A 25,075-nucleotide genomic window follows, 5' to 3' on the forward strand; every position below is an offset into this window, starting at 1 on the left:
TTACAATACCCCTTTCTTTAGATTTACAATTTTTCCATGGTGATGATTCACGTGAGGGAATTGGTTGAGAAAGTGTCAAAAAAACATAACCGAGTCAAACAATTGTACCCCTTGTCAATGGTTGCATCATTTTTCAACGAGTGCCTTGTCGTCTATAAATAGAGATCATATCCACAATTCAATCAACTTGCAATTTCTCTATCTATCACTAACTTATGGGATAACTTATGGGATAAATGCAATATAACCATATTGTAAAAACAATCTGTTTTTCGTTCATATTTTTTCTTTTAACACGTACTTTTCTGTCATGGGCTGGCAAATCATGAGCAGCAGTTCAGAGTTCTAGGCAACTCTTGTTGTAAAATCCTGGTGCAATTGGAATTTTATATTTATTTCACTAGCTAGAGTTTCAGTCCCTAGGAGTTTGCCGCGCGCTTAAGAATCCATACAGGGAGCATTGTCTTTGTATGTCCAGTTCTTTTGCAATTGAGTTGCCGACTTCCCACGTTTTTATGTCCAGGTCATATACTGTCTGAAAGCTGCTCTAGGAGTTCAATACAAGTTTTATTCCTTCCTTGCGTCTCTCGGACGTTGTTTCCCTTTGTAAAAAATTGTTGTAACTATGCCATTTTCCATTATGTTTGTAATCATAGTCCGGGTCCCGTCAATTCACTCAAGACTAGACCCATCGGATGGAGTTCTAATTTAGGCTGACCAAAGAAAATAAAGAACAATTGTAAAATGACTGTTAGATAACCAGGCAAACACAACAATTGCTACTCAAATAGAATCTCAAATTGTTGAAAAAGAAAGGTTAGATGAAAAGAAATGTCATTTCTGACAGGTCAACAGATAAGTTCTGACTATTTGAAAATCTTATCATTTTGGACAAACCACTGGACTTTAGAAACGTCAAACCTTACGTTGCGTTTGGATCTTGAAGTGAGTTGAGTTGAGATAATAAATAAATAAAATATTATTAAAATATTATTTATTATTATTATTATTATTTTGAGATTTGAAAAAGTTGAATTGTTTATTATATTTTATATTGAGATTTGAAAAAATTATAATGATGAGTTGAGATGAATTGAAAGGATTTTTAGTTCCAAACGAAGCCTTAGAAACGTCAGAAATATAGAAAGAGAGCTGATGCGTCCACCTTCCCAGTTCTCGCCGGTAGTTACCGTTAAATAAAAATATATTTTTTTTCTTTTAGTATTTTTATATATATTTTTTAACACTTTTAAATATTTTAAAAAAAATAAAAAAATTATAATATTATTAAAAAATATTTTTTTAATTACTAAATAAAAAAAATAAAAAAAAAATAAAAAATTATAATAGTAAAATAAAACGATAAAAATAAATGATAAAAATAACATTTTTCATATAGAAATGTCAAGGAACTTGAACTTGGACACCAAGATGTCCATGTTCATTTGTAATGACTTTCCACAACTAGGCTTTGGAAACCAAAACAATCAGTAGTTGTTTTTTTAAAGAAAATTCAAACCAAATTAGGTGTCATATCAGGTCTTATTGATTGGGGGAGGCTGAAACTGTCCATGAGCTGAAGGAAGCCCGGTTTTTTATGTATTTAAGTAACTCTGGTTTGGTCTATTCACTAACCCAACATAGTGGCAACACTCTGATTTGATCATAAACACTGCAGCCCCCATCAATTTCATTCGAAATTCCCTCGGAATGGCTCAAAAAAGCAAGATTTTGATCATCGGAGCCACTGGATACATCGGGAAATTCCTAGTGGAGGCAAGCGTGAAAGATGGACACTCAACTTTTGCATTGGTCAGAGAAAGCACAGCTTCTAGTCCTGATAAGTCCGAACTCATTGAGATCTTCAAGAGCTCTGGAGTGACACTCCTTTATGTATGTTTCCTTCATGCGTGGGATTTTCTTACGTTGGTTTGGTATATTGATCATGAAAACTCATGAAAACTTTTCACAGGGAGACATCTATAATCATGAAAGCTTGGTGAAGGCAATCAAGCAAGTTGATGCAGTGATCTCTGCAGTTGGGTTTCAACAACTGGGTGATCAGGTGAAGATTATTGCTGCCATCAAAGAAGCTGGAAATATCAAGGCAAGCCATCTTGCTAATCAACCTTTCAATATATTCGTTAAAAGTTATTTTCCCTTTTTGGATGCAATTTGGAACTAAACGAGTAAAGGAAAGAAAAATTGTGGGTGGGTTTCAGAGATTCCTCCCATCGGAGTTTGGAACGGATGTGGATCGTTTCCATGCAGTGGAGCCAGCTGCAAACCTCTTTGCTCTTAAGGCTAGCATCCGGCGATCAATCGAGGCCGCAGGAATTCCATATACCTACATCGTGTCCAATGGCTTTGCTGGGTCTTTCTTGACAAAACTTGGACAGGTAGGTGCTACAGCTCCTCCAAGAGACAAAGTTTTAGTACTTGGCGATGGAAATATTAAAGGTATTGGCATGAAATTAATCCACTTTTTTTTTTTTACCTTTGATGACGTATCTATATGTAAATGTAAGTGAGTTTAGATCAGCTATTTTGGTTTATTAAAAATATTTTCTTTGTTACAGCAATTTTTGTCAAGGAAGAAGATATTGCTATATACACCATAAAAGCAGTGGATGATCCGAGAACCTTGAACAAGATCCTCTATATGAGACCCCCTGCTAACATTTTGTCCTTCAATGAGATTGTCGCCCTGTGGGAGAAGAAGATCAGCAAGACCCTGGAGAAGATTTATATTCTAGAAGACCAACTTCTTGAGAAAATCCGGGGTGAGTTAATACCAAAGTTTCAATAGGGATACTTTCTTGTTGCTTCGTTTTGATTAGTAAGGAAAGTGGATTATCTTGTTTATCGCTAGCAACTATTTTTCCAACCAGTAACTGTATGATCGCAAGATTCAAAGTAATATAACACTATAGCGCCTTTAATTCAAAGTGCTAGTTACCTATTAGTTGATGAAACTAAGCCTTTAATCCACTCGGAGTTTCCTCTTGAATTGAGCAGTTCCTTGTATTTCTGGAGAATGCTAAGATAGTTTAATTTTTGGTTTTCTGCAGAATCTCCAGCCCCCACAAACATCATTCTATCCATCGGACAATCTGTGTTAGTGAAGGGAGATTGTACAAATTATGAGATTGATGCTTCTTTTGGAGTGGAGGCTTCTGAGATTTATCCAGAGGTGAAATACACAACTGTGGAGGAATACCTCGATCGGCTTGTCTAAACTTGGACATTTGTTTGTGGCAATATGTTCTGTTTACAGCGTACAATAAATATAAGAACTTGTGAAGTCTCCGTGGTCTCTGTACTGTGCATGGCGCTTGCTACTTTTCATTTGTGGCCTTGTTTATATATTTGTCATATAAACCCTTGTGCTGGAACCTTTGTACTGTTGTATCAATCTTAAGATAGTATTTATGTTGTTAATCTCTTGGTGCTTCAAATGAATCTTTTGCTTTCTCTGATGGAGGGACATGGAGACTTTCCTCTAAACCCAGTTTTTAAACCGATGGTTTGTTCATTGAGGGACTTACTGATTAACCTTGTGTTATGAATGATTTCTTTTTCTATGCCATGTAAACTTGAAAAGTGAAAGGAGTGAATGAGATCCAACAAACAATCAAAGCATCCTCCCCATGACCTCTTTAGCTATCAAATACCTACTCCATCTGTCATGGCCAACCAAACCATCCCCTCGCCCCCAAAAAGAAATATTGAATAAATAAATTGGGTGGGGTGGGTCGTTGTCTTGGATAACAACCAATGAGTTGAAGGAGTCCATGTTTTTTTATGTATTTAAAGAACTCTGGTTTTCTTCATTTGAAACTTCAACAATCCCAAAGATAGTCACAACTCTCTGCTTTGCATAAACCCACTGCTCACCCATTTATGTGCAATCGTCGCGGAATGGTGGAAAAAAGCAAGATTTTGATAGTTGGAGCGACCGGATGCTTCGGAAAATACATAGTGGAGGCAAGCGTGAAAGGTGGACACTCAACTTTTGCATTGGTCAGAGAGAGCACAGCTTCTAGTTCTGAAAAGTCCAAAGTCCTTGAGATCTTCAAGAGCTCGGGAGTGACACTTCTCTACATATGTTTTCAACTTCTTCCGTTGTGTTTTTATTTATTTGGTTTAGTATTTTGGGATCAACGTACGTCACCTCAAGTTCTTCTCAAGAACTTGAAGTCCTCAAGTGGACCCACTTTTGTTTATTTCTCTCTACTTGAACCAACTCAAATTCAGGCAAAACCTTCAGAGAATCTTTTTGCAGTATTTTAAGTAAAATATTCATAGATAAACTAGCAGATTTCAGGATACAAGTTCTAAAGGTGTGGGAGTCCCCTACAGTTCTAAAGGAGAAGCCGTTTGAAGCGGTTTTAATATAGTCTGATAAACAGACTATAATACTGCAGCTAGAAGTTGCAGTGAATGGTTGTGTGCAGAATGGTTGTTGGTCTTGACTGGCTGGAAGAGACTTTCACATCCACTCTATCATGATCCTTGGTTAAGGAAAGCGAGAACATAGGAACGTAGCAACCAGAGGATGTGTCGATATGCCGGCATAAGACCTTTACTGTCTGTGGTTGCGCGTGTGGTTCTCACACCACTCTAGGAAATAAGGCGGTGGTCGGATCTGAGAGATCTGAAGCCATTGATCCCAATGGTGCCTCGCGTGATGGTGGCAGGCTTTCTCTGGCGCGGTGACGCATGAAACTCACGCGCGATATGAGCCGTGCTTGAGACTCACTCGCCGCTCTTTTGAGCAGTTTTCTTCAACCGTCTTACATATCGGTGGCTGGAGAGTCTGCTGGTGAGGCATGTGGTGGTTGTAGGTGGCTAGTAGGCAGTAGATTGGTGCATCTTGGTGCTACAGGCTGAAAACGACGAAAAAAGAGAAAAAAAAAACTCTATGGACAGCTCCGGCATTAGCCGGACAAAAGGAGGGAGGGAGGAGCCGAAGCTCCAACCCCCCCTCTAGGTGGAGGAAATGGAAGGATGTCGATGGTTGGGTAGAGAGAAAAGGAACTCTGGGTAGAGAGAAAAAGAACAATACAATCTCCCTTCTCCTTTTTGCAGTATTTTGATGTTAAAAGTTATGGTGATTTTTCATAGGGAGACATCTATCATCATGCGAGCTTGGTGAAGACAACCAAGCATGCAATTCGATATAGTGATCTCTGTAGTTGGGAAACAACAGCTAGCTGATTAAGTAAAGATAATTGCTGCCATCAAAGAAGCTGGGAATATCAAGGCAAACCATCTTCTGAAACAAATTCTCAATATTCTCCTTTGGTTTTTTTATTGTAATTCTTGAAATCAAATGAATGATGATAAGAACTTAGAGAATGAAATATGGGCGGGTTTTAGAGATTCCTCCCATCAGAGTTTGGAACGGATGTGGATCGTGTCCTTGCAGTTGAGCCAGTTGCAAGCCTTTACAAGTCCAAGGCTAACATGTCTTGATCAACTTTGGGTTCTCCTCTAATGTTTGTGACCTGCTTAATTCTTGTATATCCTCGCCATGGTATTCGGTAATGATGAATGGGACTCCTATGGGCTTCTTTAAAAGAGAGCGGGGTCTAAGGTAAGGTGATCCCTTATCTCTTTACCTAATCATCATCATGTAAGAGGTGCTCTCTCGTTTCATTACGAAATCCTTTGAGGCAAGTAAAATGGGTCAATTTGCTTAAGCTAGGGGGACCCCCCTTATCTCTCACCTTATGTATGCCGATGATATAGTTATCTTTGCTAATGGTGGGAAGAGAACTATCAGAGGTTTGATGGAGGTTTTGAACAAATATGAGACTTGGACTGGTCAAGTGCTTAGTAAAGAGAAGAGTGTTATTTTCTTCTCTAAGAGATTTTCGATCTCCAGGAAACATTCTCTCCTTTGCTTTATTGGGTTTACTAAGGGTTCGTTTTCTTTTAAGTACTTGGGGGTGCCAATAGTGGATGACAGGCTGAAGGCTTGTGACTTTGGTGAATTGCTGGGCAAAGTGAATACGAAGATCACGGGCTGGAAGATGAAAATACTCTCTGCTAGTGGTAGAACTATTCTTTTGCGTCATTGTTTTATCTAGTATGGCCACCCATCTTCTTGCTGTTTTAGATGTCCCCAAAGTGGTGATTCTAAGCTTGAATAATCTTTTGAACTCCTTCTTTTGGGGTGAATCTAGAGGCAAGAGTCGTAGGAAATGGATCTCCTGGAAGCATATATGTACTCCCACGGTTGAAGGCGGATTGGGTATTAGGGACTTTGGAGATGTACAGAGAGCTTTACACATGAAACTTGCCTGAAATCTTATTAAGGGCAACTCTTTTTGGACGGATTTCTTCAAAGGTAAATATGTTAAAGAAAATCATTTATCCCTCCTGAAGCCTACAAAAGGGACTCGCTTTTAGAAATCGATTGTCCACAGTATCCCGGAGGTGTTAAATAGTTCCAAATGGGTTGTGAAAGAGGGCAATATCTCCTTCTGTTATAACAATAGGGATGAGGGAGGTCCTCTCAATGATCAATTTTCTGTGTCTACTCTCCCTTTGATTAAGATAAATGAGTGTCGCATTGAGAATGAGTGAGATATCTCTCTTATGAATAGAATAGTAAGACATCAGAAAGCCAAGGATCTGTATGATTTTTTGGCTAGACGGAAAGAGGGTCAAGATGTGCTTGTTTAGTTGAAAGACAAGGAGGGCAATTTCACTACTAAGAGTGCCTGGGACTGTATTAGGGTCTGGGCGCCCCCTTTACCTTGGGCTCAGTGGATATGACATACTAATCTCCCTAAAAAAATTACCATCCTGATGTGGAAGGCTGCCAATAATTGCCTCAGTGTTGATAAAAATATTGAGAGAATGGGTGTCCTTAGGGCTTCCAAATGTAATTGTTGTCAAAATGGTCATATTGAGGACTTGAACCATGTGCTCTGCACGGGAGATTTTGGTTGACACATTTGGCGTCTAGTGGCCACTCAATTAGGGGTTCATATGGCCTCTTCCCACACTTGGAAGGAACAAACCAATTTTTGGTTTCGCCGCACGGGTAGGTCTTCACAGGTTAGAATTATTTTTGGCATTCTCCCTTATATTATAACCTAGAAACTTTGGGAGAGGTGTTGTAAAGCCAGGTATGAGGATAAGGTTCATACGGTGGAGTTGGTTTGGCACGCTATTAAATTATGGTTTCGTCGCATCATGGACCAGATAATGAAAGTGTTTTCTGTTTCTACCCACGATATTGATATTTTGAATAGACTGGATATCCCAGTTTTGTTTCCTAAGCCTAAGAGGGTTCGGGCGGTGAGATAGCATTGGCCTCAACAGGGCTGGGTTAAGCTCAATATTGATGGTAGTAGTTTTAGGAACCAGGCACTTCTAGTGCTGGGGGTGTTATTCGAGATGATAATGGTAGGTTACTTCTGGCTTACTCTGTTTCCCTGGGTCTGGGCACTACTAATTTTGCCGAAATCAGTAGCTTATTGGAAGGAGTTCAAAGGTGTCACGCTCTCGGGTTTTATCATGTTCAAATAGAGACTGAGTCTCAGCTGGTGGTTAATTGGATTACTAAGGATAATTGTCCTATCTGGTATTTAGAAGATTTCTGGAATGACTTACATGAATATCTTAACAGCCTGGAATATACCATGAATCATATTTTCGTGAATGAAATGTTGTGTCTAATTTTCTAGCTAAATGTGGGCTAAGGGCTTGAACTCCGACTGGTCTGAAAATCATACTATGTAACACCCGGACCCAATATTGGTATAGTTGGACTTTAGATTTTTACTTATTTATTTATTTTTTTATATAACTTGATTGTTTATTTAAGTTCTTAATTTACGATTTTGAGTAGTGATTTTGTTTTCTTTTAATTTGGAGTTCTTGGCCGTTTATTTTATTTTTCCCGCATGTTTCATTTTTTTTAATTCTTTCTCTTTCCGTCTATTTTAATTTTTTTTCGCACGGTTTTTTTGTCCGTCGCACAGCATGCATACACGCACGCTTTCGTTCACGGCATGCTTGCACACACACGTCCCTCATGCACGTCCCGCGTCCGTTTGGTTTTCATCTAGGGTTTTCTTTTCATGTTCAATCGTCTATTTTTATTCATACGAAGAAGGCTCGCGCCGCAGCTTTCCCACGCGGAACCATAGCCCAGTTTTTCCTCCTCAGCCTCCATCCCCTCGGTTCCTCGCACCCCGAGTCGTGCAGCACCCCAAAGCTTATCCGCGTACCGCGACGCCACCCCAGCATCACCGCAGCCTATCCTCACCCTTTCGGAAAGCACCACGCCAGTTAACAGAAAAGCCTCTGCCTTCAGCCTACCGTGCACCGAGTTGCATACCGCGGGAAGCCACCGCAGCCGCCTTCCCGACGAACCTAGTCCATACCTCCTTAAGCCGCCGTGAACCCACACGAAACCACCGTGCCCACTGCCCAATCACGCGAAGCTGTCGCCTAGCGTTCCCGCAGCCTCTTCAGCAAGCATCGGACTGCTCTGTTTTGTTATCCAAAAACAGAGCATTTCCAGCCACCTTGAGCTGCTGAAAGCATCCTCCACCGAAAGCCCCTCCGCGCTGTGCCCACACAGAAACTGCCGAGGAGGACGTCTCATCACCCCTGTCCGCCACACGCAGCCTCTGTTTCCCCGGTAAGCTCACGCCATTTCTTGTTGATGTCTCCATTCTCTCGGTCTCTCCCTCTTTCTCTCACCATCTCTCTCTCTCTCGGTTTCAGCTCTCTCTCTCTCTCTTCCAGTGCACCGCCGCAGTACCCACCACCACTAGCGCACCCGCCCAGCTCCGTCGCAGTTCCACTTCCCTCGGTAGGTCCTCCGTTACCCTTCAACTGCGCGGCGTTGTCACGTTGCTTGTGTGTTGTGTTGTTGTTCCGTAGACTTTCCGTAGTTTAGGAAATATTTTGTCTTATAATTACATTTTTACCCTGTGTCGGATGTATTAGATATTGTACTGAGTTTATATAGTATTTTTAAAATTTTACTATGTGCAACGATTATTTTATTGAAAGTGTATTTTGAACATTTTATTTATGATTAAAGAAAATCACTTAAGTATTTTTTTTATGTTATTAAGTAAATGTTTATTTTAAGAGAAAACAACATTGGTGTTTTTAGATAATGGTGGTATCATAGGAATTTTTTTAGAATTCTAGGTTTTGAGGATTTAAATAGGTTCTTAGGTTCAAATACGAAATACGTGATTGATTGAGAATTTACGGGAATTACTTGATTATTTTATAGGTGACGATTAATTATTGTCCGACGTTTTGAGGAATTTTCGAAAAAGCTAAGAAGTTCAGGTAAGCGGGGTTCCTATGCTAGAATTTGCATTAAAAAAAATGAACTGAGGTATTTTTTGAAAAATATGCATGTTTTGTTATGAAAAGAAATTTGAACTACCTCAGTTATTTATTCTACATTACTCATGAGATTCTGTTTAAGAATAAAGTATTTTCTGTCATGACTGGTGTAGACATGAGCTTATTTTTGATATTTTATTTCTGAACTTTGAAAATGAGAGCGAATATGAAATTTGTGCATAAATTATGTGGTGATATGATTTTGTTCTGTTCCAAAAAAATTTTGTTCAGTACACTGTTTGGAAAAGACGTGATTTCTGAAAACCTTTGGCATGACTCTCTGATTCTGAATTTGATTCTGTTTCTGTTCTGTTCAGTTACGGCCCTGCCACGGGTGATAATAGTGGCATACGGCCCAACCACGGGTAATAATAGTGGATACGGCCCAACCACGGGTTATAATAGTGGATACGGCCCAACCACGGGTAATAATAGTGGATACGGCCCTGCCACGGGTTATAGTAGTGGTCTCTGTTTTGAGTGCACACCTTGGTGACAGAGTGTTTTATGTTCTGCTTGGCTATCCGCAGATGCACAACCCTACCACGGGGATTATACATGGCCTCTGTTCTGATATGATGTTCTGATGATGATGATGATCTTTTATGTTATGCCAAAGAATATTTTGAATGAAATTATTTCTAAATCTTCGCTATGATATTTTGATAACAGGTTCTGCTTCCGCACTCTGAAAATGAAAATGTTTTGTTCTGCATTTTGATTTCTATAAATGCTCATGTTTATACACTGGTATATGTTCTCTGCTTACTGAGTTGTTGATAACTCACCCCCCTTATCTCCATAATATTTCAGATGACATTGATGGTTCAGCTGATGATCAATATTAGAGTTTATGGAGAAGATTAACAGTGAATGGGTGTTGGGTATTTCGTGGTATTAATGTTAATGTTGGAAGTTATTTATGTTTCTTAAGTTGCTTCAGTGGATTTAGACGGTTTATGGAGACTTATGTTAATGTTTCATTATTTCTGGTTTGTTATTTGAGACATGAAGAAGAGTTGATTTTATTTGAGTTGTTGGATTGAAAATTTGATAGATGAGTCTATATGGTTTATTTAATGGAAGTATTTACGTTTAATTTGAGGTTTGAGAATATATATATATATCCTTGAGTTTGGAAGTACTCTAGCCTTGTTAGAGTTAATTATCAGATTATATGAGTTAACTCTTCGGACCCTCGGGGACGGGGCGTTACACTTTGCCTAGTCCGTTGAGGGGTCTTCTCCGCATGGATAAATTAGGTATGCCCAACCTGAGGGTCTCGTAAGGTATTATGCCTGGAAAGTTTCGCTTGATTTGCTTGTCTTTTTCTTGTGAGCGTGTTTTTTCTTGCAGGTTACCACATCTTTGGTGTGTTCTGACTTAGATTAAATGTCTTTCTTTTGGCGTGTACTTGGACTATATGAATATAATGGTTTTGATGCTTGGGTTCTGAATTTCATAGATTATATGTACCTCCCAAGTGTCGTGTTTGTAACTACGGTTTTTCTCCACCACAAGTGAGGGCAATCAATAAAATTTGGGGTACCGTTCTCTTTTTTGAAAAAAAAAAATCCAAGGCTAACATCCGGAGTTCAATTGAGGCTGAAGGAGTTCCATATACATACATGGTATCCAATGGCTTTGCTGGGTATTTTTTGCCTAACTTTGGACAGAAAGGTGCAACAGTTCCTCCTAGAGACAAGGTAGTAATAACTGGAGATGGAAATCCCAAAGGTATCAGCATAAAATTCAATAATCTTTACCACCAAAATTACTTTCTTTATTGGTAAATGTATGTAAGTAGGCTAGCTAGATCAGCTACTTCAGTTGCTGAAGATCAAGTGATTGATATTTTGAACCATGTTACAGCAATTTTTGTCGAGGAAGAAGATATTGTAACCTACACTATAAAAGCAGTGGATGATCCGAGAACCTTGAACAAGATCCTGTACATGAGACACCCTGCCAATATTTTGTCCTTCAATGAGATTGTCTCCCTGTGGGAGAAGATTCATGTTCTGGAGGATCAGCTTCTTGAGAAAATCAAGGGTGAGTTATAGCAAATTTGACTGGTTGTTGTACTTGTATACTGTGTGCTTCTGGATCGTTTTTAAAATTTTTCCCATGAGTAGAGCAGTTCCCATTCCTCTGCTGAAGAATGCAAAGATAATTTCAGTGAAGTGTCCGTGTTGTTTTGATTGATACTTGGTTTTGGTTTTCCTGCAGAATCTCCCATCCCCTTGAACTTAATTCTATCCCTCAGTGACGCAGCGTTTGTGAAAGGAGATGCTACAAACTTTGAGATTGACGCATCTTTTGGTGTTGAGGCTTCCGAGCTTTATCCAGATAAGGTGAAATACACTACTGTGGACGAATACCTTGATCAGTTTGTCTGAAATACAACCCTCAGCGAAGTCTCCCTGGTCGGTGTGGCATTTGCTACTTGTCATTTGTGTCATTTTTTATTTGGCATAATTCGAATTTTACAAGCAATTTTAATAATACGAAGCTGTATGATAAGATAAGAATACCATATTATCCAAACTATCGGAGGAGTAATAACACTCTTTTTTTATATATAAATCATTCATTAACTGGATGTTTGGTACATTATACCCATGTCAATATGGTACAATTTACTCTCTGCAAATGTGTTTCGCGTGTACAAATAAGGTTTGGCAGCTAACTGAAATCTGATGGAGAAATTCAAACATAGACCAATGGCCTCCAGCTTTTCAAAACATCTAGTTAACCACCACAATAGAGTTGGGACCCTACTTTTATTGCATTAAAACGAAGCTTGGTCTGTAATTTCAGTCCACACAGGATAGCGCGCACTGCAGTCTGCAATCATATAGTTTTGACTTTAAACAGAGGACAAGCATTTTTTATGTTTATGAGTGTGTGCGTAGTGCATGCATTGAAAGTTGCAGCACCGATATGGAATTATATTTTTCATTTTAATAGCAAGCTCTAGTTGAGAAGTGAGGCCAATGCAGCATAACAATGACGACTATACAATTTAATTCCCAACAAATAAAAGAAAAAGAGTAGTATTGCACTTACCACATTTCTAGGCACAATGTTATACATACAAAGGATAGCTTTATTTTATCAATGTTTTCCTTTTTAATTTGAATTTCAAATTTCAAATTTTAAAATCTTTACAACTTTTAGGAGTTCACATATGAGCACGTATGATTGTGAAAGTAAAATTATAAGGCCTTAGCCAGTTGGCTTCATCTTATATTTTCTCATCTCATTTGAACATTTAAATACTATTCAAAATTTCTTTCTCATATTTTTCATTTAATTATTACTAATCATTACAAATTTCTCAAACTTCTATATAAAACATATAAACAATTTAACTTTTTTAAATCTCAAAATAAAAATTATATTAAAAAATTATACTTTTACAATATTTTAACTTTATAAGATCTCTATTCAACTTTTTCTCTCTCATTTCTCAAAAACTAATAAAACTTTTAACTCAAACTATTTCACTATTATTCACAAACTATCCCATTACTATTTACAGATTCTTCCATCTTATCTCATCTCATCTCATCTAATCTCATCTAACTATCCGAACGAGATGTAAGAATAAAGGGTAATGCTACATACAGTCGTGAAGTGTACAAGCGTTGCACAATCATTTTTGTAACACTCCGGTCCCGAATGTCCGGAGAGTTAGCTCCAGTAATCTAAAATTATCTCCTATAACACAATTATATATATTCCAAAGACATCATAAAATATAAATTTATATGTTCAACATAAATATATATCTTCCTCTACAATGACACCAAAGAAATACCTCAACATAACAACTTAAAATCTCCTTAAAGCCTCATACATATCCATGTCTCATGATATCCAAAATAACATAAGATAATAAATCTATTAAATAAGACTCTCCAATAATTATTTGTGCCATTTAACACTAATTCATCTATGATTGTCAAATCTTGCTAATGCTTTCTACTAATGATTTTCAATTGAACCATCAAAATTATCTAAAAAATATTGTGGAGATAAGGCGTGAGTTATTAACAACTCAATAAGCAGATAATATATATTAGTATGTAAATATAAGCATTTACAAAATTCAGAATACAGAATTAGAACATGTTATCAAAATATCAAAACGAAAATTCAAAAATATTCTTATTCAAAAGCATCATTTGTCATAGTATAGCTGAGCATCACATCATAACATAATTTCATATTTAACCCCATAATTTAATATTTAACCCTCATGGTAGGGTTGTGCAAACCCCAGCAGCCAACCGAGAAAAAACAAAATGTGAAATCTTCCCCTTATTCATTCTCAGAGTCTCAAATGTCCACATAAGAAAGACTACGCAGAAAACCACATTGCTTCTAAAGTGAGTGAACCGGAAACAGAAAAATTGGTACCAACCCGAACAGGGGCCACAATTTTACACTCGTGGTAAGGTCAAGATGGAACAGAAACAAAATGTCATTCTAGAGGTTTTCAGAGGTCACATCATATCATATCAAAGTACAGAACACAACATAATCAGATCATAGTCATATAATTATGCACAAATTTTCATATTCGTACTTTTTTGCACAGTTCAGAAACATAATGCAAAAAATGCTCATGTTTACACTGGTCATGACAGAAAATACTCTATCTTCTTAAACAGAATTTCATGCAAATGTAGATAAAATGACCAAGGTTTTTTTCAAGTTTTTCTTTTCATAACGAAAGCTACATGTTTTTCATAAAATCAACCTCAGTCCAATTGTTTTATGCAAAGTCTAGTATAAGAATCCCGCTTACCTAGATATTTTAGCATTTTAGAATTTTTTTCACAACAGTGCTGAACGAATATCAATCTTCACCTATCAAATAGATACATAACTTACTTAAATATCTAATTAAACACTATTATGATATTTAAGTCTAAAATACTAAAATAACCTTTTTTTTTAATCTAAAATTCTCATAACCTTATAATAACATCACTTCCCACTTTAATCTATATCTAATTAATAATGTCAACTAATACGTTAATCTTTAACTTATTCTTGTTAAAAGAAACTTTTTTTTTTTTTTGGACTAACATAAAGTTAGAACCCAACTTAAAATAGCGCATCGTACAATCAAGTCCAACAAAATATAAGTTAATAACACATTAGCTTAGGCTTATAGCTCAAAGGGCATAAATGTAATATCATCTCAAACATGTTACTCCACTTTATGCTTAACAAGCTTTCTGAGGGAAAGAACAATCACTTACTATTTTTCAAACCAAAGTAGGCTTCTTGCGTGTAGCAGGGGTTGCGCAACAGAAGCTTATCGAGAGAGGAGGGAGATGCAGCGGATCTGGATGGTGAGACGAAGATGCCATTGAGTTGGGTGGTTGAGCGCTGAGAGAGAGAGAGGTAATGTGAGAGAAAGAGAGATGGAGAGAGTGTGAGAACGCGAGAGAAAGAGACAAAGGCTTACGGTGTAACAATGAGCAGTCGGGGTAGTGGGTGGCAGCTTCTGTCGCTGGCAGTGGTTGGCTTTATTCTAAGAAGCACAAACAGGGGTCCGTGTGGTTAATATGTGGAGGAACTGGGGCAATTGGCATGGACGCGGGTTGCACTATTTTTTGTTGTGAAAAACAGTACTTGCCATGCTGTGCAAACCTGATGGCTTAGGGTGGTTCCTACAACAGTGTGGCTTAGGGCAGTTCCTACAGCAGCGTGGCTTTCAGTCTTCTCGTGGCACTACTGTGCAGTGGGTGATCTGGTGCAGCGACACCACAAGACGTGACACAAGGTTGCATCTTGGGCTGGGCTGGTTAGTGGCAGTGGCTGGGGGGGTTGTGCAGCTGTTCCATGGTGGTCTCGTGGTTGATGCTGGGATGTGAGAAAAGAAGAAAAACAAAAACAAACTTGCAGATTGAGTGGTGGTAACTATGAAGAGCTGTAGAGAGGTTGTCTTGCGAGGCAGCTGCTTGTCCCTTGTGAGGCTGTTGTTCCTTGCAATGAAGACTGAGTGAAGGAGACAGCAGCTACGTGGAGGAGGGGTTTTACGGAAACTCAAGGCTATGGCAACCCTAGCTTGAAAAACTATGAACATGTAGGTTGTGTGTGTATGTGTGTACACGTCTTGTCATGAACCCTAGTGGGTGGAGATGTGCATGGTGTGGGTTCTAATCTTTGATTCTTAGGGGCTTGGGTTTTTAGGACCACTTGAGAATAATTAAGCTCACAACTTGGTAGTGTATGGAATTAACAAAAGGACTGGTTGGCCAATTAGAGCAGTTCGAAAATCTCTTTGGCTTGTCCGTAATTTTCTCATGGGTCGACTATTTTATCGATACTAATGGGTCTTGACTTAATTTTTACAATAATCCAACTTGTCCCACAAATTTCTAGGCCCATAAAAAGATTCCACCTAATCCAAAAATATTTAATAATTTTAACTTAATAAGCAAGTCCAATAAAAACTCCAAAATAAAATTTGGCCTGTATTTTATTCCAAAATTACTCGTTTATCTCAAGTGGACTTTTCATACGTATAAACCAAAAAAAAAACTTTACAATGCGAGCTTAGTGCTGGGCTCGGATGTTACAATTTTTAAAAAAATGAGAATTTACTATTAAAAAAATTACTTTTTTTCATCTGGGTCTTGTATTTACTTGTTTTTTTCAGAAGAATTGTGTGACACTTGTACATTCCACAATTATAAATATTATTTCTCAAGAATAAATAACATAAAAAGAATTCAAATAGAAGTAGCAAAGGCACCATGCCAGAGCACACAGTAATAAAGAATTTTGTTCTACCATACCCAAGTACTCCAAACTGCAGGCTAACCATAAACTCAAGAATGCAACTAGGCCCAATAGAGTACTAAGTAGTATTCATTGAAGCCACCCAAACTATATATCACGCAACCTGATATCTAGCAAAGAGTCTTGGCAATATGCTATCCAGCTAATTCAACACCAACCAAATTGCATGCATGTTCAGCCCAAACTACCCAATTCTTGTTAGACTTGTTAGAAGATTCACCCCCAATAAAATAAAGAGTAATACTACTGTATTTTATAATTTATACTATTCATTTTGTCTCTTTAACTATAATATAGTGACAAGTCTTCTCTCTTTTTTTCTCTCTCGGGAAAAACTGAGATGAAGGGTGGGCTCCACACAGATTCTAACTGAATCGAGAGGTGGTTAGGGGAGTGGGGAGGGACATCAGGAAGGACTGCAAAAGAATAACGGCAGCAGAGTAGAGTAGTGAAGGTGGTTTGAGGTGGTTAGTAGAAGATTCAGCGGTGTTGGTGGCAGGGAACGATGAATGAGATAGAGGAGAGGTGGAAGAATCTGAAGCTTACGGTGGAAGAAACTTTAAACATTGAAGTAGGGGAGGAGCTCTCAAAGGAACTAAAATTTAAAGAAGAATGTAGTTTGGTGGGGAAGGTTTGGGTGGAGTGGAAGTTGAACTCAGTGGTAATAGAGGATACTATGGCAAAGATATGGAGAATAAGCCAGAGAGCAAGGTTTAAGGAGGTGGGAATGAGCATTTTCGCAATCCAATTTGCGAATCATGCTGACAAAATGAAGGTTCAAGAAGGAAGGTTGTGGCTATTTGATAATAACATGCTTGTTTTATTGCCATACAAAGGATATTTACCTCCACAGAAGCTGGATTTTATGAAGGAAAGGGTGTGGGTTCAGTTATATGAGTTACCATTATCGTGCATGAACAAAGAACGGGGGAAAATGATTGGAGCCACAACAGGTGAAGTGATCAAGGTCGATACACAGATAGATGGAGTGGGTGGGGGAATTTCTTAAAAGTTCTGGTATTGTTAGATCTATCGAAGCCTCTTGCTAGGGGAAGAACAATATCGATGATGGGGATGAAATTCTAGATCCCACTAAGGTATGAAAAGCTCCCCTACTTCTGCTTTACTTGTGGATGTATAGTACATGGGAAGGGTAAATGTGAGAAAAAAGAGATTGATGGTGGGGAACAATTTGGTGTGTGGCTCAGAGTAGTGGGGAGAGGGAAGATGAGGGAGGTATATTCAAAATAGAATGGGGAAAGGGGGAGGAATGTAAGGTGGAAAGATCCCATTATGGTGAGGGAGTGGGGAGAGGAGATCATTGATGCTGAAGAAGGAAATGTGAGGGAGGTGTCTAGTGGGGAAAATGGAAAGGAAAGGAAAGGGGATGATGATTCTAAGAGATCTGATGAGCCAGTCAATTTTGGAGTGAAAGTTGAGAAAAATGAAAAGGAAGATAATCCTATCAAGGGCATTGATGTTGTGGTTGTGGTGGACAATGTTGAGGAGTGCTTAGTGGAGGAGAAGAACATATCGGATACAGTGATAGTGAAAGAGGTGGAGAAGAGAATGGGTCTTTGGAAGAGGAGAGCTAGGGAAGTGGGGAGCAAGGTGGAGAAGAGTGAACTAAGTACTGAAGGGAAAAAAAGAAAAGGGATCACAGAGGAAGGGAGAAGGAAAATGAAAAGGGGAAACAAGGGAAAAACCATTGTTATGGGAGTGGAGATGAGTCAACAAATGGGAGGGTGGTGGCTGTTGAATAGCCCCACCTGCTACAATGAAAACACTTAGTTGGAACTGCCAAGGGCTTGGGAACCCTTGGATAGTTCAAGACCTTTACCATATGGTGAAGGATAAGAAGCCCAACATAGTTTTCTTAATGGAAACTAAGATGAATAAAAAAAAAAGTGAAAGAATGAAAAAAAGGCTGAAGTGTGATGGTTTTTTTGTGGTGGAACCTCTTGGTAGAAAGGGGGATTGATAATGTTTTGGGATCATAATGTAATTGCTGAAGTGGCCAACTATTCCCAAAGGCACATTAGCATGTGGGTCACATATGAGGGTGGGAAGGAAAGATGGATGTTGACAAGTTATTATGGGGAACCAAATGCTAGTAAGAGAGTTGCTTCATGGAATTTTTTTCTCATCTCTCAAACCTGATGGGAATGTGGGATGGTGTGTAATTGGTGATTTTAATGAAATTGTGTCACATGGTGAGAAAGTAGGAGGGAGGCAGAGACAAGAGAGCCAAATGGAAGCTTTCAGAGCTATTCTGGAATATGGAGGACTTTATGATTTGGGGTGGAAATGTGATAAGTATACATGGAGTAATAAGCATGTAGATGAAACTTTCACCAAAGAAAGGCTTGATAGGGCAGTTGTGAACTCAAGGTGGACGAGTTTATTCCAAGAAGGTAGGGTGGAGGTTATGGCAGCTAGATGCTCTAACCATAGGCCATTGTTGTTGTGCATGAGTTAGTTCTTTGAAAAGGAAGAAAGAATGAGAGTTTTCAGATATGAGGCCAGTTGGGCTTTAGAGGAGGAGTGTGCTGAGGTTCTAAAAAGGGTATGGCATAAGGGTGATGTAAGGGTAGAGGGTCTCCAACCTGAAAAGCAACCTTGAAGATAGTAAGAAGGAATTACTCAAATGGTGCAAATAGAATGGAGCAGGGAAGGGAAGGGATTTGGAAGAAAAAACTAAACTGTTGAAGAGATTACAGGAGGGTGAAAATAGTAACAATATGGAAGAAATAAAAATGATTCAAAGAGAGGTGGGGAGTTTTTTAGAAAAGGAAGACTTAATGTGGAGACAAAGGGCAAAGCAGAATTGGTACTAGCTAGGGGATAAAAACACTAAATTCTTCCATAGCTATGCCAACCAAAGGAGAGCCAAAAATAAGATATGTGAGGTAAGGGATGAAGAAGGCAGAAGCTGGTTGAAAAAAGAAGATGTGGAATGAGCTTTTAATGCCTATTTTGGAAAGGTTTTTACCTCTACCAAGCTAGGGTAGGCAAAAAATGATCATTGTTTGCTAAAAATGGAGCCTCGTGTCACTATGGAGATGAATGAAGGGCTTTCCAAGCCTTTCAACAGAGTGGAGATTGAAGAAGCCATCAACCAGATGACGCCATTAAAGTCCCCTAGACCAGATGGATTTGGTGCATGTTTCTACTAAAAGCATTGGAATATTATTGGTGATGAAGTCTGCAAGGCTATGCTTTCTTGGCTAAATGGTATTCCCTTTGATCCCTCTATTAATCATACTTTCATTGTCTTCATTCCTAAAGTAGAAAGTCCTGCTAGGGTCAGTGAATATAGGCCCATTAGCTTGTGTAATGTGGCCTACAAGATCATGTCTCAAGTGTGTTGGCCAATAGAATGAAAAAAATTTTAGATGTTATCATTTCTCCCAACCAGAGTGCTTTCATTCATGGGAGATTGATAACTGATAACATTATGGTTGCTTATGATTTGTTACACTCGATGAAGGCAAGAAGAAGGGGAAGAGTAGCTAGTCTGGCTATAAAACTTGATATGTCAAAAGCTTATGACAAGATCGAATTATTTTTTCTTGAGTCTGCCATGAAAAGGTTGGGCTTCTGTTCTTGATGGGTTATGATTTTGAGGTGTGTGAGCTCAGTAACCAACTCAGTTCTTGTCAATGGTCAGCCTGGCCTTGTATTTTTTCCTTCAAGAGGATTAAGACAAGGAGACCCACTGTCTCCCTATCTTTGTATTCTCTATGCTGAAAGTTTATCTACTCTCCTCAATTTTTTGACATGCAAGGGAATAAAAGGGGGTGAATGTGGCCAAGGGGGGTTATAGAGTGAATCATTTGCTATTTGCAGATGATTGTGTGCTATTTGGGAGGGCCAAAGTGGAGGAATGGAAGAAGATTCAATCAATGTTGTAGGTTTATGAGGCTGCTTCTGGGCAAGTCCTAAATCAAGAAAAATATATTATTTTCTATAGCTCAAATAACACTACGATTGACAAGAATAAGATAAGGGATGTGGTGGGGCAGTGATGGTTGGATCTTATGAAAAGTATTTGGGGTTGCCACTTATGGTGGGAAGATCCAAGTATCAAACATTCAGAAGGTTAAAGGAAAGAGTATGGAGGAAGGTCAACAATTAGAAGAATTCCTTTCTGTCAACAGCAGGGAAGGAGGTGCTAATTAAAGCAGTGTTACAAGCTGTTCCAACCTATGCAATGAGTGTCTTTTTGCTCCCAAAAAAACTTTGCAAGGACCTGAACAGTATACTAGCTAAGTTTTGGTGGGGTAATCAAAATACCAACAAAAGGGTTCACTAGTGTAGCTAGGAGAAACTGGGGCAACAGAAGCAAAAATGAGGTCTTGGTTTCAAGAATGTGGAGTGTTTTAATCTGGCTTTGCTTGCAAAGTAGGGGTGGAGGTTAGTGCATAATCACGACAGCTTAGTAGCTCGAATCTTTAAACAGAAGTATTTTAGAGATTCTTCCTTTTTTACATGCTAAGATGGGTGGTAGACCCTCTTTGATTTGGAAGAGTGTGTGGAGGCATCAAAATTGTTAAAAGAAGGGATGAGATGGAGGGTGGGGGATGGAAAAAATATAAAAATATGGGGGGACAAATGGCTTACAACCCCATCTTCCTTTTGTGTACAAGCTCCTGTTTCAAGATTGAATCAAAATACAAGAGTGGAGGAACTAATTGTGCAAGATATCAGGGAATGAAATGAGACATTAATAAGGGAGATACTTGGGTTGGAGGAAGTGGAACAAATCTTGAGTTTGCCTCTGAGTAAACTGAACTCTGGTGATAAAATAGTGTGGGGACCTTCTAAGAAGGGTCTATTTTCGGTGAGAAGTCCATATTACCTAGAGATGGAGAGAAAGAAGAGATTAAGAGGGAAAACTTCGAAGGAGTATGATGATGATCAAATGTGGGTCAGGATTTGGGAGTTGCATATACCAGAGAAAACAAAACTGTTTTTATGGAAAGCCGGAAACAATTTCCTTGCCACAAGAAGCAATTTGATGTCTAAGAAACTAGTGGACAGTGACTTATGCCCTCTTTGTAAACATGAGGTGGAATCTACCATGCATGTACTTTGGCAGTGTTCTACTGCCAATGATGTGTGGATAGAGTCTTTGTTTAGAATCCAAAAATGGAGCACTGCAGAAGACAACTTGCTGACTTTGATTGAAAAAATGATATAGAAGCTAACCAAGAAGGAAATAGAGGAGGTGACTATGAATGAGGGGATTATGGCTAAGAAGAAATCAGTTTGTTTTTTAAAACAATTTCAAAAACCATGGATAGGTGGTCAGGACAGCAAGGGATGAAATAAGGGATTTTCAAGCAGCTCAGAATATGGATTTAAACAAGGCATCAAGCAACCCTGTAGATAAGCAACGAAGGTGGAAGACTCCAAGTGGGGGCTAATTAAGATGCAGCTATCAACCTGAAACAAAGAAAGATGGGGATAGGAGTAGTTATAAGGGATGAATGGGGAGAAGTTCTAACAGCCTGTTGTGATTAGAAGAAGTATGTGCAACAACCAGATATAGCAGAATGTATGGCCCTCTGGAAAGCTATGGAACTGGGCAGAGATCTTGGTTTCAATAGAGTGGTCTTCGAAGGTGATGCATATACTATTGTAAAGGTTGTAAATGAGAAGAGTGAGGACTACCTTGCTTATGGAAGCATAGTTTAAGATGCAAAACAAATGTTGCAACAATACAGAAACTAGAAGGTGCAATTTGTCAATAGAAACTCGAATGAAGTGGCTCACATTTTAGCAAAGATGGCTATTAGTTTAAAGTCTGAGAAAGTTTGGATGGAAGATATACCAAGTTGTATTTCAGAAAGTATAAAAAAGGATAAGGAATGTATGAACAATGTTGATTACAGATAAATACAAATTGATTTTGATTAAAAAAAAAAATATAATATAGTGCCACATAACTTATTAAAAAAACTTAAAAGTTATATATTCAAAACAAAATAGAGCTCGAAAACATAAAAAGAGGAAGACTAAAATTCTAGATTTCATCCACTTTTTTATATTTGTGTTTTTAATTTTTTTAATAAACCATGTGACAATACATTGTGGTGCCACATTAAGGAAGCAAAGTGAGTAATATAAATTATGGAGCATAGTAGCATTACTCTAAAATAAAATTAGATGAAAACTTACAAATACCATATACCTTATTTATGAATGTCAAAAACAGTTAATAGCCTTATTGACTAGTTGTCGTGACATTTTTTCATGATAATTAACATCAGATGCAGGTTTAGGTTATGCAAGTTTCATATACATCTTTTAAAAAAATGAGTTACATTATAAAAAAAAGTAAAATTTTTCATAACAGATCCTACTCTTTGCAAAGAGTCTATGCAAAACTTACATACTTGAATTCTATATAAATCATTTTTCTTAAATTTTTCTTAAAAAATCATTAAAGATGACATGGATAGTTGTAGGCCTGGGGGCTAAGTATCTGTACCCAGCCCCTACTTGGGGCGAGCCAAATTGCCTGCCCACATCAGGCGCGCGGGTGCCCATGCACAAAGGTGGGGTTAGGCTAGGCCTTGGCCCTACCTGATTTTCATCCGTCTGCCAGGCCCATATAAATATAAATATATATATTAAAAAACAAAACAACTCTAACTATAAATACGTAATCTTTCTCTCTCCTCTCCTTCCTCTCCTATCTCTCTTCTTCTCCTATTCTTTTCTCCCCCTTCCTCTCTTCTTCTTTGGGATCTACTTTGCCTGTGTTTTGTGATTCTGCCTCGTTTCGCTTGGCGTGGCTTAGAGCTGCATTTTCTATGCTATTTTGCCTTAGAGCGTCATTGTCCTGCTAGAGGTTCTCCATCTCCAAGGCCATTCTCTTCAACTTTTCCTCCATCTCAGCAAATCTTCCTTCCATCCTACTATCTGCTTAATTACTTGTAGTTGTTGTTTCTTGATCACGGATTACATGGGAGCGTGTTGTCGTAGGTATACAAAAAGCATGTTAAGATATAGGATAAAGGGATCCCATAGGCGACGCGAAATGTTGATGACGTGTTTTGTACACCTCAACTCGTCTTCCTTCTTCTTTGCATGGGACCTGTCAAGAAAGAGGTTAGGAAGCAATTGGCCCCCTGCTTGGTCGATCGAAGCCTCCAATGCTTAAGTTAGTTCGTTTTTAGAGAAATTCAAGACTATCCTTGTCTCTTACCTAGGGTCCTGTCTTATATCCTCCTCCTAATATTGAATCATCGCTTCTTCCCATGCCTAGGGTCTCTCCTATACATGGCGCCATGCTGCCACATTAAATTCGACAACTCTCACTAGTGCCCTCGATCAGCCCCCCCCCCTGCGGGACATTTGTTGAGCTATCCCGGCAAGGACAAGTCTTTTAGTTGGGTTCTCCTACCTTTGATTCCTTGTATCAAGTCATTTAATGGGGTTGGACTCTTTGCAGTCGTCCCAATTAGGGACACTTCTACTGTGGTATGTGTCGAACTGACCCTGAATCTGGTCATTTAATGCAGCGTGGCTCCCGACAGACTTTCTAAGCAGGGACACATCCATTGGTGTGTCGTCCCACATTCCTATGTTGATCTGGATCTCTGACACACCTGCCTTGTTGGAGCTAAAAGATTCGTGTTAGGCCTTCCTTGCCTTCCCATTTCTGAGCTAGGCTCGAGGTCCTGGTGGACTCTTTTAGGATGTTTTATTCCCATCCGACGCCTTTTGACCTTTATTTATATGGGTTGCTTGACTAATTGTTGGAGCTTAACTTTGGTGTGATCTCTTTTGTTTGAACTCTGGATTGGCACGTGATGACTATTAACCTATGACCCATCTCCAACGGGCTTCAGTCCTATAACTCATGGGCTCTTGTAGGTGTGGGCTCATCCCTACCTTTGTGAGGGCACAGTCCAAGACCATTCACAAAAATAAACCACCCAAATAATTAAAATATGATAGAATATTACGACTCAGTTAAAGGGAGATTGGCATATCCCACCCAGGTTGAATGTGAAGGTTTTATACTTACGATTAGAATTTAGAAATGCAAGACGCTTGGATCGACACAACAGTATGACTTTGACCAATTTTTTTACGAGTGATCTCTTCATACAATTGTAGAGTAATAATACATACAATTACAAAATATCTAAGTATTACACAATCATTTTAAAAAAGAATAAAATTTATTATTAAAAAAATTAATTTTTTATTTTTATATAAATCTTATATTTTTTCTAAATTAAATATTAATATATTTCACGATTATAAATATCATTTCTTTGTATCATATCATGTGAGAGTGATTTTGATTTTTGACTTACCGATGATTTTTGCTCGAGCGAAATGATTGTTTCCTTCCCATCCACGATGGTAAGCTTTCAACCTTTAATAATGCTTGAAATAATTTTAGGGCGGACAAGTATTCCATACTATATTTTAAAAAAGTAAAATTTACTGTTAAAAGCTAATTTATTTTATGTGGATGTAAAATTTAACTAATTTTTTTTTTAAATAATAAAAAAAAGGGACAAAACTTACCCAATATCATTTCTTGCTTTCAAATCGACACACAAAAGCCGAAGCTTTACTATATTTTCAACGGCACTATAGTTGCTTGCTTTATCTCTTTCTCAATTCCGTAACCCAATAATATAATAAAAAATATAATAGAAAAAGAGATGGATAAGTAAGGAGAGATACACTTTGAAGGTCACATCTTTGACTATTTTTAACTGTGAATCTGTGATTGAATATAAAATATTGATCCATATTTATATAAAAAGAAAATTATATAGGAAAAAAAATAGGATAATAATCAAATCGAATCGAATCAAGTTTGAAT

General features: G+C 38.2%; 1 protein-coding gene and 1 pseudogene across 1 annotated transcript; both read left to right on the forward strand.

Annotated features, from left to right (window-relative positions):
* Positions 1-1,562: 1,562 nt before the first annotated feature.
* LOC108991260 (phenylcoumaran benzylic ether reductase Betv6-like) lies at positions 1,563-3,458 on the forward strand. Its single transcript, XM_018965435.2, has 5 exons — positions 1,563-1,893; positions 1,973-2,107; positions 2,223-2,460; positions 2,580-2,783; positions 3,072-3,458. Exons 1-5 carry the CDS (start codon positions 1,711-1,713, stop codon positions 3,236-3,238), a joined length of 927 nt encoding a protein of 308 aa, XP_018820980.1. The 5' UTR covers positions 1,563-1,710; the 3' UTR covers positions 3,239-3,458.
* Positions 3,459-3,921: 463 nt separating this feature from the next.
* On the forward strand, positions 3,922-11,792 carry LOC108991262 (annotated as a pseudogene).
* Positions 11,793-25,075: the final 13,283 nt, after the last annotated feature.

The sequence above is a fragment of the Juglans regia genome, chromosome 7, assembly GCF_001411555.2.
Source record: "Juglans regia cultivar Chandler chromosome 7, Walnut 2.0, whole genome shotgun sequence".
Lineage (NCBI taxonomy): Eukaryota > Viridiplantae > Streptophyta > Magnoliopsida > Fagales > Juglandaceae > Juglans > Juglans regia.

Bases quoted from the DNA above. Each gene is read 5' to 3' on its own strand.
- LOC108991260 (XM_018965435.2), top strand. From the start codon at position 1,711: ATGGCTCAAAAAAGCAAGATTTTGATCATCGGAGCCACTGGATACATC. The intron at 1,894-1,972 runs GTATGTTTCCTT...AACTTTTCACAG, and splicing joins CTGGAGTGACACTCCTTTAT to GGAGACATCTATAATCATGA. The intron at 2,461-2,579 runs GTATTGGCATGA...TCTTTGTTACAG, and splicing joins TGGCGATGGAAATATTAAAG to CAATTTTTGTCAAGGAAGAA.